Source organism: Hydra viridissima, unplaced genomic scaffold (assembly GCF_058129835.1).
Source record: "Hydra viridissima isolate aposymbiotic clone 2 unplaced genomic scaffold, HvirCarnegie_v1 scaffold_5, whole genome shotgun sequence".
NCBI classification, from domain to species: domain Eukaryota; kingdom Metazoa; phylum Cnidaria; class Hydrozoa; order Anthoathecata; family Hydridae; genus Hydra; species Hydra viridissima.
The window spans coordinates 5,589,578-5,607,551 of NW_028324304.1; the positions used below are offsets into that span (position 1 = coordinate 5,589,578).

Here is a 17,974-nt window from a genome sequence, read left to right on the forward strand (position 1 = left end):
TCCATTTTGATTTTCAGATATCCATTCGATTTTTTTTAAACTTAGAGGGTCAGGAAACGTTTCATTATCAATAATTAATTTTTTCCTATACTCGTTTAAGCAAACCCTATGTTACTCTTCAGCTTCAATATTTACAGGAACTCCTTCCTCCCAAGCTGCCATTGCCCTAAATAAATAATAAACAAACCACTTATAGATTATATATATATATATATATATATATATATATATATATATATATATATATATATATATATATATATATATATATATATATATATATATATATATGGTTTTATTTCCATTATTCTAGTATAAAGGCAAGATGAAAAGAAAGCTGAAAAATAAACTTTTTTAAACAAACTTATATTTATTTATACACTAATGCTTCATAATCACCTTCATAAGGCTTTTTTCTCAAGCTTAAAAATATTCTCAGAGCTTCAACAGACATTATTTTAAAATCCTGTAAAGTCATTTGATTTGATAAAGCTGTATCTTTGTTATCCATTTCAGACATATACAACAAAACTACCTTTAGATTTATTCTTTTTGGTTTGTTTACCTCCGCTAGGTTTGCGCATGTCATTTAACATGCGTGCGCAGCGCTTAAACTCAAATCAGAGAATCGTGTATTTATCATCATTGTTCTTTTCCAGTAAATTTTTTTTCTTATTGTTCTTTTTTTTTTTCCTATTGTTTTTTTCTCATTGTTCTTTTCAAGTATGATTTTTTTCCTATGTGAAGGGCTCAGTGGAAAAAGTACTTAAGTGTATTTTGAGAGTTTTGAGAAGAAGTAGGTCAAAGTTTTTAAATTGAAGCTGAAATACCTTTTATTCATTTTACTCAACTGTAACATTTTTTTTTATATCCAGCACACACTGCTACATATCTAAACCAAGTTTTATACTTGTTTTGTAAAAAAATAATGATTTTGTGATAAGATGTTTTTCACTTAGGTACTTTTTGCCCTAAATTTTTATTTTCAACTTAATTTTTAAATTTACCAGCAATGTTTTGCACCAATAAATGTTTTTGTCAATCTATAATAGTCCCCTTCTCACACCCTGTTTATTTATAATTCAAGTAATATTCTTTCACAATAAACACACTTTTTTGACAAGATTCTGTTTATGATTATGTCAAAATGTTTATTTCCATTCAAATTCTAAACAAAAAAGTATAAACACAAAGTGAATTTACACTATTGGTCAACAAAAATAGTAAAATAAATGTGATGTGATAATTATTTACAATCTTGATGGTAACACTATTTACCATAATAATTATCTATACAAATTTAAATTAAATTAATGCCCTATTCAAAATCATCAGCTTGCTCATCCTCTTCTGGAGACATTTCTATAGGTTTGAGGGAAGTGTAAAAAGTTACACTCTCTGGAAGATGGACATGCGACAAAAGTGACATAATATCATTAAATTCTGCTTTTTTAATTGGAAGAAAACCGTTGAATGCCAAAGGGCAATCTTTAATTGCCGATTTTAAGGTGCTCAATGATTTTCCCCTTTTTAATAAATTTAAAGTGGAAGTGAGGGGGACAGTCATTGAGCTTCTGCCTACAGGGTTCTTCAGCCTTTCAAATAAAATCCCTCTGAGACTGGCAATACCCTCTGGCGCTTTAATTACTTTATCCAGGCTAGATTTAAAATCTTTAACCCTTACAACAGGTCTACTGTCCATTTCCAAATTGTCAGTAAATGGATGTTCGACATACACAATTTTCCATGAACTATTAATGCTTGATTTGGCAATAAGATTTACCAGGTCAGAAGGCTTATGAAACTTATCTGTTTTTAATTTTTTTTTTTCAATCCTGCCAAAGTCTCTGTCACATGGCATTCTGCTGTGACCAGGAATAGGGTACTTAATAACAACTTCACTGAGTTTAGTATTACATAAATTTTGCAAAAAAGCAACAATGTATCGGTTCTTGTTTTGTGAAAAACAATTATCTGTGAAAATGACCAGTTTCCTTATTGACTCTGGCAATTCATCTATATAGTGTTCCAGACATGAAAGAACCTCATTGGGCCCTTTGTCAGCAAAGTTTTCGGCATAAATGTACATCGAAGCATTTCCAGAGCAAACATCATGAATGCCAAGGTTATGCACAGCCAGCTGTCTTTTGTAGTATTCCTGACCAGTCCCAGTAACAGGTAGAAGCACGTTCTTTTGAAAATCCATAGCTATGACTTGAGTATCATCAGTAGAAAGAGCAAGATGCTTGTCCTCTCTTATCTGCTCGTAGAAGGTATCCCCTTTTCTTTTGTGAACTTCATGTTCAGTTCTCAGTTTTAACACCAAATCATTATTTCTGTTGACAGTGGTAGATTTAATATCAGTATTAAATTTTTCACATGTGTCACACACATCTGTGCGTGGAAACCCAAAACTGATATTAAATTCATAGTTGAAAATATATCTGTTGATCCATTTTTTGGCGATAGTTTTCATGTCTGGTTGTTGTTCCAAAAACAACCTAAACATCTCAGAAATGTTAAGGTCAGAGGTTAGGTAGATCCTTTTTCTATTGTCTGCTCGAGAATAGTGGCTTTCTCTTGCAGGAAATGAAGAAATATGTTGACGGATTGCTTGGCGAACCTCATCATTAAGTTTTTTGTGATGGCCATGCTTTCCTCTTAAGTCTTGTAGGGGTTCTTCAAAGTCAAGGACTTTTATTTTCAGACGTAATTCCTTAATACAGAGCACAAAAAGCATTTTTGCACACAGGTATAGGAGAGCCAGTTTCTTTTATTGTGTAGCTGTAGCTGCTACGGAATGTTTTGGGGACTGCCTGACTCTGTTTTCGCCTAATAGTGTTTTCTTCTTTTACAGAAATGCAACCCCTTAAATAAATGTTTTGTTTCTCATGTTCGGCAAGCTCATTAAATTCTTTTAAAATATTACTCTTTTCTCCATCGTTAAACTTCTCTAGGCATTTGCACCTGCAGTCCACAGTGCTGGCTCCTTTCATCAACATCCTTTCCCACGTGGTTTTTGTGCGCATCGCCTGTAAATATAAAGTTTACATTTTACATTAGGCTACAACATAAAATGAGTGAGGTGAAGAGGGCGTAATACTAATAGTATAGATAGGCTAATACTAAATCTAGTAACTAGATCTATAAACTATAAATTTAAAAAAAATCTAATTAAGATAGGGCCTACTATTTAAAAATAGAACTGAGAACTGTTTAATTCAATAGAAATGAATAACTAAGGCTAATATACGTATAATTTAAAACAGACTAGATCTAAATTTTACATAATGTTAATAATAAAGACCTCAAATCGCCGAAATTCTGCAGTGATAACAGTACTATGTGCAGTCTGTACAGCATGGAAGCCGAAATTATAGCATCATGCCTCATGGCATGATTTAAAGTAAAGTGATTTTTTTTTAAAATATAAGTTAGTATACATAGCTATCTTTAATTTCATTATCTTGATTACTCAATAAACAACATACCTGAAGCTTTGGCACGCTTTATTGCAGTCTTTGACCATTTATTTGGTGTAGATTTTCTTTTTTTCCCAGTTTTGTTTTCACTTTTCTCAACTACGGTGTCAGCCATTGTTGTTGAAAGTAACAGGAAGGGTGTGACTCTTTGGTGCATTCTTATTGGCTGGCAGTAATTTTGTGATTGGTTGGTAACAGTTAAGAACTTTTTTCCCTAAAGATCAGCACTTAAGAACTTTTTCTTCAAAATTTTACCAAAGCAGCTGATGTATAGTATTCGATTTAAGCTACTTCGGTACTTACATGGCCTAAATTTACAGGAATGGTTTAGGGGAGGTAATCAAATAATATACCGGTCTTAACTCATTTTTGAAAAAATGTAACTTAAGTAAATGTAACTTTTTCCACTGAGCCCTTCATATGGAGAACTAGTTATAATTTGAGATTTTTCAGCTAATTTTCTTTTTGTAGGATATTGTTTTGGAATTTGAAGTATGTCTTCAAAAGAACTTAATGAAGTAGCAGTGGTCTCTAAAAAGCTTTCAATTGGCTTTAATTTATCATGACTCATTAACTCTAGTCAACTCTGGCTGCTGTAAAATTTCACTTTCTTTTTTGTTATCTCGTTCAAAGCGAATTTCATGAGGTATGGATAACCTGATTTTATTATTATTAACACTTAAAGATGTCCTTGGATATTCATTTTCTAAAAAATGCGGAATAAATGGGACAGTTCCAGTTGCTCTAAAACTAGAAGTTGCATTTTCCATATTAGCAGCTCTTAATTATGTTTCATTAAAAATTTCTCCAAGTTTTTCTATTTGTATTCGTCTTCCTGAATGGTTTCGCATCCATCTCATACATGCTTGATTAAAAAACGTTTTCAAAGGCTTAAAAAATCCACGGTCCGATGGCTGAAGTTTATGAGTTGTGTGTGGTGGTAGCGACAGCAAAAACAATCCATTGTCTCGAGCATAATCTATAAGTTTTAAACTTTTGGTATGAGAAAGATGACCGTCAAATATAAGTAAAACTTTGTTGATCAAGGTGCATCGTACATAATTAACAAAATGTTGTATATATTCAAAAACTAAATCAGTATTAACCCAGACATTTTCTTAGCATCCTTGAATAGTTCCAACTGGAGCATTATCTGTGAGTATTAATTTCTTTTTTTTGCGCTTAAATATAATCATGGGTGGTACATAATGACCAACAGAATCATATGCACATAAAATTGTTGTTGTGACTCCTTTTTCCCACTTGTCACTGATGAAACACACCGTTTTCCTGTAGATGAGATAACTTTTAATGGCTTATCGAGGCATGACAACCCAGACTTATCACAATTAAAAGTTTGATGTAGCTTAAAGTGATATTTATCTAACAAATTCTCTAAATTACTAAAATAGATTTTAATATTATCTTCGTTCAAACTAAATACTGTTTATAGAAATTGCTTCTGGTTTTCTTAGTGATAAATCAGGATGGCGTTTTAAAAAGCCTCGCAAAAAGTCTTCTCCTGCTAATTTACTCTCTTTGTTAAAAGGATTTGGAATTAAATTTTTTTTGCAGAACTCAAATACTATCAATCTAATATCCATCATTGACAGACCATAAAATGAATTGTCATATCTTTAATATACTTATTTAGATCTTGTTCTTGATTATCAGAAAGCACTTTTCTAAATCTTCCAAGTAAATTAGTATGTAAACTACTTTCAAGTGAAGCCTTTTTAATACACAAATGTAGTTAATCTTTTGGCACACTAAAGTTTTTACAAGCTTTTCTTAAAGACATCTTGTTCACCTTTACTGCTGTTATAGCATTTTTCATGTCATCTTCGTTCCAGTTAGCTTGATTAGTTTTTCTCTTGTAGTTTCTCATTTAAAAATTTTTGGTCACTAAATGACAGCAAAGTTTTATTATATTCTTTTAAAGTTGTTAATAAAATTATTTTTTACTTTTACATAGAATTCTTTCATAAAATGATAATATCGTAAACATTTACTTTGACGATTTATAAAGTTTATTAACTTGCTATCCTAAACGTTTACTTTAACGATCTTTTTCAGTAACTAGCGTTGTCGCACTTTCCCCGTGAATGTGAAATTATAAATTTCTTAAATATCTTTGAAACAAAATAATCTGACATAAAAATAAGAGTGGCAGCTGAAAGATAACAAATAAATGATTACAAAATCAAAATTTTTTTTTTTCTCATATGGACTTTTCATATAAGAAAAAAAAAAAAATTTGATTTTTCAATCAAATTGACACAACTCGTAAGCTTTAAACCGACTTTTCTATGTTATTAGGGGTGTCCACTGTGCAAAAAATTTTCAAAACCACCCAAATTGAATTTTTTCCCATTTTAGTGTTTGTGTATGATGTAAAAAATTTTTTTATCAAATTTTAATAACAATTCTAGAGCCCCCTCAGAGCCCCTAAAGACAAGCCCCAATTTCCTGTTTAAAATAGTATCTTTTTTAGTTAAAACACAGAGAAATAATTATTGTGAATCTCATTTTTCAAGTATTTAGAAATTAAATCACAGAAATCAACCCAAACAAAAGCAGCTTGCATAATATATGTTAAATTATCCAGTTTAACCAAGCTAGTTCTGCATTTTTGGTTAACAGTTATAGTCAAAGTATCAGACGGGAACCCCAAAACTAAAATTAAGACTGTCTTTCTGAATGTTATTAATGTTGTTTCATTGTCCAAGAGTTTTTTTGCCTAAATCATGATATTGCTGCCTGTGATTTTCAACGCCCTGCATCAACCATTCTCTTTGTTCTGGATCACTGGTTATGATGATGGCAAATTCTGTAATCAGTTTAACTTCTCTTTCTGCGGTATCCTTTACAACTTTTACCGTACGAACAAGTTATTCAGCTTCTTTGTATCCTGGTTGCTCTGTCCACTGTTCAACTGGTTTAGCAAGCCAGTCTGTATTGATGCCAAGAATGCTGAACAATTAGTGAGAATCAGGTCCCAGAAGATTTGACAAACATGTTTGACGAGTGATTTGACGAAAAACTGGCTTACCAAGACGAAAATTTTCGGGTACTGGAATTTCCGAAAGTGTGGCTGCCATATCTTTTTTCACAGTGGAACTAACATGTTTGCTGAAGAAAGCAAATGGAACAACCTCTTTTGTCAAATACCATCCGTGATTGGTCATTTTAGAAAGAATGACATCAGTAACTTCCTTGTCTATTTCTTTGTAGTCCATCATGTCGTGGATGAATTGCAGGTCATTCATCGGTGCATCAGCACCAATGCTAGCTTTTTTCCAAGCTGGTGTGTGGAAAAGAGAAAGATATCTGTTCATTCTAAAAAGTTTGGTCGTCATCCTCTGATTATAAGGCAATTGTTTAGAAAACATGAACATTATGTTCGCATAAATGTTACATGCCATCCACCGACCTTGGTGGATAGCTCCTGGTTTAAGAAAGTGTACACCCCGCGGTGGAGTTTGCCCAAAGATGATCAGTGTGTTCTCAGCACATTCACGATAGTCATCTCTTGGAAATGTTGTAGCATGTTCCTTAGCAAGTAGATGTGTCAAATGCTGTATGGTCTGTTCTTTGAGGTTTTGCAACCAGGTGCCTTCAACAGCTAAAGTTTCGAATGGCAACTGTTTATCCAATGCTGGCCAAGCAGTTTTAAATTCAGCAAAGAATTTATTCTCTGGACCAAAAATGTTTCCAAATAGTTTCTTCCAAACTGCTCCGACAAAGATTTCAAAAATGTGATGTCGACAGGCAAGATAGAGAAGTTTTTGACCTAAGTTTTCTTCAATCAATTTAGCAGCACCATTGCGGATGCCACTGTTACTGGCAGTGGTATCAAATAACAATGTCACAACATTGTCGCTTAGACCCCAAGCTTCTAGGAGATCCAATATTGCATTTGCTTGAGTCTCTCCTTTCGAATCAACGAGAACGGGAACACCAAGCAATTTTCCCTCACTGTATTCTGGAGCACCCGACACAAGCACAGCTAACTGTTCATGTTGCACGACTAGTATGTCTTTTATCAGTTTTCCGTCCCAGTGAAGGCTACGAAACTGGGGTGGGTTGAGCCTCACATGATCTATAACACTCTCAGCAATCCTCTGTCGGTTTAACATTCTATTTGGTCTAGAAATTAATTCGTGCGGTTTTTAATTGAAAATTAAAGGTTTATTTCAAAAACTAAATGGATGAATACATTAATGAAAATAGTGTCCATCGCTAGTCACTACTTTTGACCATCTTTCCGGCAATTTACGAATTCCGTGTCGAAAAAATGCTTCATCCTTAGAAGTGATCCAATCAGAGACCCATTTTTCGATATTTTCTGAAGAAGTGAAGCGCTGTCCAATCAAATCGTTATTCATGCAATCGAACAAGTAGTAGTCAGAAGGAGCAATATCCGGAGAATACGGCGGGTGGGGTAACACTTCCCATCCGACATTTCCAAATAGCTTTTGACAGGCTTTGCGACATGTGGTCGAGCGTTATCATGCTGAAAAATGAGTTTATCATGTCTGTTACCCCAATCTGGTCGTTTTATGACCAGAGCTTGCTTCAAATGCATTAATTGTCGTCGATAACGTTCTCCATTAATAGTTTCACCAGGTGTCAGAAGCTTATGGTACACCACACCTTTGATATCCCACCATATGCCCAGCATAACCTTTGCACAGTGAATATTCCGTTTGGGTTGTGATGGACCTGGTTCACCTGGCTTTACCCAGGCCTTTTTTCGTTTAGGATTCTCGTAATAAATCCATTTCTCTTCACCAGTAACGATTCGATGCAAAAATCCCTTTCTTTTCTGTGTTTCAAGCAGCAATTCACAAATGGTCTTTCTTCTTTGACAAAGAAAGACAATGAAAGTAGGCCACTGGAAATTTCTTTTTCTAAAATTTTTATTAATTTCGGAGATATTGGGTCCCAAAATTTGGCCCGTTTTGAGAAAATTTTGCGCATTGAGTGCAATTGCTACTTTGAGGAGTAGTTTTAGCAACATGAATATGACAGAAGCATTTCTTTTTAATTTTTTTACTAATCTGGGTAGATTTCTACAATAAAAGTAAAAATTCAACAAGATTACATTTTCAGTTGTCTAGAAATCGTGGTCCGAAACCACAACATTTGAAATTTTACCCTAACTTTGAGCTCTAATATCTCTTATAGCCAATACTTGCACGTAGTTTTTTTAGGTGTTTTTGAAAGACACTAAAACATACATTGACTTTTTGGAATAAAAACCATGTGCATACAAGGACCTGTGAAGAAGTAACCTGCCAAAAATCACTTTTTGCGTTCAACGCGCTTTGATAGATTACCCATAACAACCGTGGCCTTAGGTCCACCATGAACAGTATAAGTTATTTATTTTCCTTAAATATGCATCTTCAAATATCTGAAAAAAAATCTATGTGCTCGGGTGATAAAAAACCTATAGAAGTCCTAGAAGTAGCCTTATTTTGCCAATTTTTTAACTAAAAAAATACCCTAGCAACGGTATAGATAGACTTAGCAACGGCTACTTTACAGCCTTATTAATTAGTACTGCTATTAAAAATTTTAACATGATGCTTTTTTATAAAGGAACTGTACAAGAGAACTTGAAAAAAAATTTTTTTTTTAACTTTATCAATGAAAGAAAGAACCATTAAACTTCAAGATCGTTTTTTCCGTTTAAAACTGATGGGAAATACAGTTTTCTAAGAATTAAGAAAAATATATAACAAATTTATTAATGGCCGATCTGAATCTCCCCGTTGTCAATATCGTCTTTTGAGAGTGAATAATCACCTTTTTCATTAGTTGGTGTTGGTGCATCAATCTTACAAACAACGTCAAGAGACGAACATTGGAGAATATTTTCTTTAGTTGGCCACTTGAAGCAGTTCTTTCCAGGTTTAACAGACAATTCCATACAAGAAACATATATACCATTATCATTGACCTGATGTTTGAGGTAAAGTAACGTCTAATCATTGCTGCTTCCTAAATATTCCTTGAATTTAGTTAATATGGTTAATAAACAAATAATTTTGTAATAGATCTCAATACACAAAAATACAATATTATAGTGTTAAAACTTCTTACATTTTTATTGCAGGATACCATTGCATAAAGTATGGAACAATAACTCAATCACCAATTTGAAAATCAGCTGCTAACTCCTTTGCAATCAACTGAATATCGTTGTTTAAATCATCTTCTTCGTTTTCAGGTGCATCTTTCATATCAACAGTTTCATCAATCATATCATCAGTTAAGTTAACCTCTTCACAAAAAGTGGTTCCCAACCTTCCTGTTATTTTTTGCGTACTCCATCTAAAAAATTACACTTGAAGGATAAAGGAAATTGCTAAATATTTATCTCAAGTCCCAAGAAAAGAAAAAAGTCACATTTTTTAGCATAACTACATTGGGTATTTGTAAATATACAAGTTCATTTACTTGCCTACAGAACATTGATCGAGTTTGTTGAGTTTTCACATATTCACTTGGCTTTAAAACTGTCCTCAGCTGCTGATGAACTTGCTTTATCTTAAAGGACAGTGGACTTGCTCTAAATGCTTCACACAAAGAGCTAGCCGCTTTTTTTGATTCTTTGATAGTTTCATCTGAAATGATTGTTCTATCTGGAACATATATGTCATCAGCAGGAAAGCAAGACTTTATTGGTGTTGGAGCTGATTCAAACATGTCAATATTGTTAACTGTGGAAATACTTTTTAGGTGGCTGAAGCAAAATACGGCTCCAACAGGAAGTGATAAATTCTTTTCATTATAAGCAGCAAGGGTGTTCAAAGGGATGGATCTAATTTTTGGTGCTTTTTTACCGATTTGAAATTCATGTCTTGGGTGTTGACCAAAAGAAAAACGATGGTACGCACATAATGAGCCATAGCGTAAAAGATAAGCTTGTAGTCGGCTTTCAATCAAAGTTTTTTCATTCACTGGTTTGTCGGTAGTAGCTATAAAACAGTAACGTTAGATTTTCCACCTATGGAGTAAGAAATCCTGTTTTTTTTAATAAAAAAGCAAATAATACTCTAATATTATTCATACCTTTAAAGCTTGTAAATGATTAGTTATGTCAGCAGTTAATTCATTAACTTGAAAGATTCCATCTTTGTTCTAACACTTAAGAGGACCACAAGAAGTCTTCTCTTTATTAAAATATATGCATTTCTCATAAGGACTGACTTTATTCTTGCTCTCTAATGTTTTGTTTATTGTTAATTATTTATTGACTAATATTAAAAAAATGCAGTTTTTAATAACAAATTTTAATTCTTCTACTGAAAACTACTGAAAAAAATTTATGTCATGTAACTCAAGCAATGTTCTACCTGATATAATATATTATATTAGATAGAACATTGTATTTATCTATATATAACTTTTATTTGTTTTTATTTTAAGTGCTATATGTATTTTTTTCAAGTTCTCTTGTACAGTTCCTTTATAAAAAAGCATCATGTTAAAATTTTTAATAGCAGTACTAATTAATAAGGCTGTAAAGTAGCCGTTGCTAAGTCTATCTATACCGTTGCTAGGGTATTTTTTTAGTTAAAAAATTGGCAAAATAAGGCTACTTCTAGGACTTCTATAGGTTTTTTATCACCCGAGCACATAGATTTTTTTTCAGATATTTGAAGATGCATATTTAAGGAAAATAAATAACTTATACTGTTCATGGTGGACCTAAGGCCACGGTTGTTATGGGTAATCTATCAAAGCGCGTTGAACGCAAAAAGTGATTTTTGGCAGGTTACTTCTTCACAGGTCCTTGTATGCACATGGTTTTTATTCCAAAAAGTCAATGTATGTTTTAGTGTCTTTCAAAAACACCTAAAAAAACTACGTGCAAGTATTGGCTATAAGAGATATTAGAGCTCAAAGTTAGGGTAAAATTTCAAATGTTGTGGTTTCGGACCACGATTTCTAGACAACTGAAAATGTAATCTTTGTCTTTTACAAAATATCTAAAAATGAGTACAATTTGAAGACATTACTTCCAAAATTTGTTTATTTTGCCTACATTTCTCAGACAATGGCTCTTAAGCAGATTATCGGGTTTTTTGTACGAGCTCTAGCATTTTCATTTACAAAAGATAAAGGTGATAAACACTAATTTGCAAGGAAAGACTCGAAAAAAAGATCACTTTGAACTGAAATGAAGAAACTCAGCTGCAGCAATAAACTTGTGTAAATTAAAATACTTTAAAACCGCTACTAACTTAAAAAAAAAGGATTTTTCATTTATTACAAAAAACTACAAATAGTAAATTTTTAAGTGTATTAAATTTTAAAAAATGTAAAATTGCCAACATGTCAAAGATAAAAAATACAAAAGTTACATCAAACAACAAGTGTTTTTTTATAACAGTTGAATATCTTTTATATTATCATTCTATATTTTCTTAGCTTTATTAGGTCAGTGTAAAATACTTTTCTTATTAACTTTTTTTTTTTACCTGTATCAATGTAAACTTAGATTTACAGGCGTAAATAAGTAGATTATGTATATGTAACATAAAGTTAAACTGATCATATAATAGGGATGGCTCTTAAGCCTTGATAGAGGCAACTTTCTTAAAAGAACAATTAATCTGCTATAAAACTCCCAATTTTATTGACAGCAATGTCAGGAAGAGCTAGTAAACTTATATATATATATATATATATATATATATATATATATATATATATATATATATATATATATATATATATATATATATATATAATATAATATAATATAATATAATATAATATAATATAATATAATATAATATAATATAATATAATATAATATAATATAATATAATATAATATAATATAAATATTATAAATATTTAAATAAGCAAATATGATATTATGGAAGTTGGGGCAATTTATTACAACTGTATAGTCTTCCTGATGTTAACTTGTTATGCAAATCAGAACTGAGTTTTTTTTATTATGATAGGGGGTTTACTATCAAAGGTTTACTAGCTCTTCCTCTCTCTTTCTCTCTCCCTCTCTCTCTCACTCTATATATATATATATATATATATATATATATATACACACACACACTAAAATACAATCATACTCACTAACACAAGAAGTACATAGCAGTAACAGTATAAAACAGCAGTAAATAGTAATAGGAATTAGCAAAAAAAAAAAATTATTTAAAGTAACATTATGTAAAGCATTCAATATATTAATCTTTCATAACATTAGTCTTTCTTAACATATCGGAAAAGTTGTAAATATAACAATTATTTAAAAGACCTCAACATTAAAAATGAAAGCCAATTTTCAATTTAGAATCACGATGAGAATAGTGTTAAATAAAGTTTAATCTTTTTGTGCACCTTCACCGGTGCGTCGATACGACTTTCAACTTAAAGTTGAAGAATGGAAACGGCCTTTGTTTCCAGACTATTTATTCTTGTGACTATGGTGACAGTCTCCACTCTGTGCAACATGCATTGCAGGTGACATAATTAAAAATTATTTTACTTCTTTCTAACACTTAAAGGAGAAATTGTAACAATTGTGGTAATAACAAGTATTTTACAATACTTTTACAACTTATGGTTAAGTTAAAACTTAATTAAGTTAATTTGATAATTTATAAAGTTTTTATAATTTTAAGCTACTTTTTATGAGGGAAGGTTTACTTTACTGCAATATTTTTGATATCTTCTGAAAAATTTTTTTTTAAGTAAAAATTACCTTTTAAAAAGTTAACTAACCAAGTTTTTTAGCATGAGAAATATAGCAAATATATTAAAAATATAAAAATATGGATTCCATAATGGATTCAATCAACAAAAATCCTAAAAAATTTAGTCCTCTGTAGTTCTAGTTATGCATTTAAATATCACTTTCTTCTTTGACAACTCTTGAAAGCTACGATTTCATCCTTTTACACAAAATTTGGAACAGTTTTTCATTTATTGTTAGAAAATATACTTTTAGTAATTTTGTTAGAATATTTGTAAGGTTCACATATAAACTCTTTAGAGCATATTTCTAAAAAATAAGTTCTGCTGTAGATCTTACATTAATAGTAGTCGTTTTTTCAATATACTGTACATAATGAATAGTGAAACCACTACAGACATTCAGAAAGAGAAGAAAAATTAATGTTCAAATAAACTACTTGATAATATATTGATATATGAATTATTTTGACTTTATTTATTTTCTCAAAGCATACCTTTACATGTCACATTTTATTCTCTTATGATGTTATTTGGCAATTTAACCCAAAATAGTAATCTTAACTTTGATGCTATCAATCCATAACTGAGCCTCTAATATTTCTGACATGTAATTTTCAAGATAAGATAAAAAAAAAATAAATCAGATTTTTTTCCTTTTCAGGTTTTAAATTTTCATTTCCAAAGTATATAGTTTCATTTAAAAGTTAACAAGTTAAAATTCTTTCCTATAAGTAAGTTACCTCCATTCATTTGTCAATATTGTGAAAAATGTTTGTAAAAATGTTTTATTTGGGTAAACAAAACACTGGACGTTTTACTCCAGTCCTCCAACCATATTGTAGAATCTCAATAAAAAACTACTTTCCCTTCACCATGTGTAATGTCTTTACTCATTTAACTTGAAGAATGTTTTTGTTGAGAAATGGCAATTAACTACCAAATAGAAAATACCTTCTTGTTTAGGAAAATGATCTCATGTTTCTACAGATGTATATAAGTAATGAAGTTCAATCAATCCTGATAAAGAACTAATTCAAAAACAAATATAAGTGTCTGATATAAAAACAAACTCACCCCAGCAAAAGCAACAAAGTAAACAAAAAGAACTAAAATTGAAATTTACCAAATAAATTGTTTCAGTTTGAAATTTTAATTAATACAAGATTGAAAATTATTCAACTTGAAGATAATTATTTTCTTAGATGTATTTTTTATATCTTACAAATAAAAGTGGATCAAGCTTTATTATTTGGAAAGCTTTAACTTATTTCCTTGCTTCTAAATGAAGTTGTTTCTTATTACATGATTTATTCTTTGAAAGTTAAAATGTAATTTTTTTCTTATTAAACTTTTTTTATTGCTATTTTAGAAGGAAAATGTGAAGCACAAAACAGGATATCATTATGGTTATGAAATTTTGTAGTTTTAATCCTAAGGCAAGGAAATAGTTTTTTTTTTAAATACTTAAACAGTATTTAATTGACGTGCACTTCTCAAACTGTATGTATTTGTATTTGATTTTACTTTTGTTTCCTGGGTTAGAAAAAATTTGTCATTAAATATTATTTCCAAAGATAGCCAGAATCACCTATAACATGTGGACAAGCTTCTAAAACTTTTTTAATTGAAGAGCTTGAAAAAACTAATAAATTTTAAACAAGATATCCAGAAAATCTAAATTTGGAGAAATCTAAACAGCGGTTGATGAATATATAATTTTTTTCTTTCAAACAAAACTTTAAGTTTATACAAAGTAGCAAAATAAAATTTTCCTTGAAAACTTTTAATGGCTTTTGTGAATTTATCAAAGAATTAGCTTCTATTGGAAACTTTATATATTGAAGTCTTCTTTAGACTAATTGGATTGAAGTGTTCTTGTAGTTTTGCATAAAAAAGATCGTTTATAGTTATGCGTAAACGCCTATATATATATGTAAAATTCAACACAATTTATATACAAATTAATTCCCTTGACATTCACACATATCTTTTCTCAAATACAATTATTTACAAGTAACGCTATAATGACATTTCTTTTTATGCACACAATTATTCACAAGTAACGCTATAATAACACTCCCCCTTGTTCATAACGAGCACTTCATCTCATGGACTATATCGCTCAGGTGCCATCCTTTTTCAGGTGCTTCTTCGCATCATTAGCGTCTGGTTTGTCTCGTCTTCAGGCAACACAACGCACAGTTCTTCATCTTCTAGATCCTCATTTCATTTGTTATTATTTCTGACGTGTCTTAGGTCCCGTATGTGTCGGCACACTTTGTCCATTTCTACCGTTTGCTCCGAAATGATTCCTGTAATTCTTCCAATCTTATATTGAGAGTCGCATTCGTTATCCGGGGGCTTTACCGATACTTCATCGCCAAGTTTAAACTTGTTGGTGATTTTCTTATAAGGATCAACTGCGTTTTTATCATCGTCATTCCTCTAACTCTAATTTCGTATTGGTATAATTTATTTTAGGGTGCTGTAGAAAACTTATAATAATCTTTTGGACTGAAGTTAAACCAATAAACTGCCTCGGGTATGCTGCGCGGAGATCTCTTCGTCGTTCTTTTTACTGTTCGATAGCATCATTCTGCAATTCCATTCCCTGAAGATACTTTAGCGCACCTGAAGCGAAAGTTTAACGTTCCATTGTTCATAAACTGTGAAAACAATGTGCTTCGAAATGCTGTATCATTATCCGTCAGAATTTCGTTTGGACCGCCTCTTTCAAGAAAGATTGCGTTTAATTCCTGAATGACACTGCACTAGTTTGGTGTTTAAGATGGCGTCACATTGCATATCGTGAAGGCCCACAGTCAATCAAGGTAAGAAACTGTTGCCCCTTATAATGAGTTATATCCATACCAAGCCGTTGCCACGTCCCTTTTACTTTGATCTTCCCTCTCGGCCACTTTATCGGACTTGGATCAATTGATTGGCAGGCTACACATTTTTCAACCACTTGTCTGACTTCTTCCCTGCTTACTGATGGGTCAATTCTACGAACAAAATACGATGTTCTCTTCACACCATAATGTCCTGTGGACTTATGAACATGGTTTATTTCTTTGGGAGATAGAGAAGCACTAATTGTTCCACCTGCAGCAAGTTCGGTGGGCTTATCATCATTTTCAACCAACTTCCAGGCACTCGAGTAAGTACAGATTCCGAGGGTACTAGTTTGATATCCACTGTAAGTTTGTATTAGAGATGGGAATCGAAATCTTTTTTTAAAGTTCGGGTCCGGTTCGGTTCGGTTATATCTAATGTTCGAGTTCGGTTCAGTTTGGTCTTATGCACAGTTCGGGTTCGGTTCGGTTAGGTATCAACACAACTGTTTTTTTATTAGTTACAAAGCTTTACATCCACAATGATAAAACACAAATAAATTAAAGTAACATTAAGTAGTTAAAGCATTGCAAATAACTTGAAATAATTTGCAATGCTTTTATACTGCAACTTTAAAAGTTCAAAAAACAATGCAGTTACTAATAGCTGCAGTTAAAGTGCACAAAACATTAAAGTAGTAACTTTCTGAACACAGATAACGGTAGCTTAAGTAACCTACTGTGGGTCTAGTAATCAGGGCTGCATATTGTATTTGAGAAATATCAGCATTTCCAATGTTTCTGGATTTAGGCGAGCCCTGCGCTCACTCATCGTCACCCCACACATTGAAAACACTCTTTCACTGGCAGTACTTGTAGCAGGAATAGCCAACACTTTTCTACCAATCAATGCCATCGTCGGAAGCTTATGTTTACGGTCATTGTCTTTCCAGAATTGCAATGCATCACACGCTGTCACGGGCAGTGCCAAGTATTTCGCGAGGTTAGAATTATTTTGTTCTATCTCCAATTTTAAAAGTTGGTTTTAGTTAATAATAATAACTTTTAAAATTCGCATTATTTTTTTATTTTTTTTTTTAAATAAATTACTTAAACATAAATTATTTAAAGCATAAGTTATTATTACTTTAAAAATAAAAGCTAAAACTTTAAACAATTTTTACTTTTAAAAAAAATCAAAAACTTTCTCCCAACATTTAAACTTGGAGTTAGAACAAAATAATTCTAACCTCGCAATTTGTCAAGTTCATGTCTTGTGTCATTACTGTCGGCGTTAGACAATGGAGCGGCAGCTGTTTTTAAGTCTGCCAGCAAATCATAAGATTCAGGGTCAGCTTTATTCTTCTTTGAAGGAGGCAGCTGATCTGAAGGACTGCATTCACTAAAGCTGTCTATATCTGTATTGCCTGAGTCCTTTCGTATCACCTGATTTGGTAATAAGAAATAATTTTGTCCACCATACGAAGCATTTCTGAAAAAACAAAATTGCGATCTTCTGTGTTGACAAAAGACAAGTATTTGTAAGAAGGAACAATAAGTGTTGATAGCTTGTGCAAAGGATGAATAATATGCTTTTCATTCAATCTGGACAGAAAAACTGCCTTCAAATCACGCATACTATCGCTGTCTGAACCATTGATCTTACAGACTGATCGAAAATAAAATAGCATTGGCCATACATAAGGGGACGTCGGCACATTATCATGTGACAATTGTACAGTAGCTTTGTGAAAGGGATGCAAAAATTTTACGACGTCATGCAACAATTTTTCATTAACGTTGTTCAGTTGCTCAAGTTTGTCAAACTGCTTTGAATCAGCAAGAATTGACTTGACATGATCTAACTGGCATGACAATGATTGCAAAAGAAAAAATTGACTGTTCCAACGAGTTGCAA

The 17,974-nt window shown here is 31.7% G+C and overlaps 1 protein-coding gene across 1 annotated transcript in view; it reads right to left on the minus strand.

The window, feature by feature from the left end:
* Positions 1 to 5,926: 5,926 nt before the first annotated feature.
* The window catches only part of LOC149888176 (uncharacterized), a 154,664-nt gene continuing 142,616 nt past the window's right edge, over positions 5,927 to 17,974 (minus strand). The window contains exon 2 of the mRNA XM_090088209.1: positions 5,927 to 8,347. Within this exon, the coding sequence (XP_089944335.1) occupies positions 6,464 to 7,621 (1,158 nt within the window). The 5' untranslated portion in view covers positions 7,622 to 8,347 and the 3' untranslated portion in view covers positions 5,927 to 6,463. The remainder of the gene's footprint in view (positions 8,348 to 17,974) is intronic.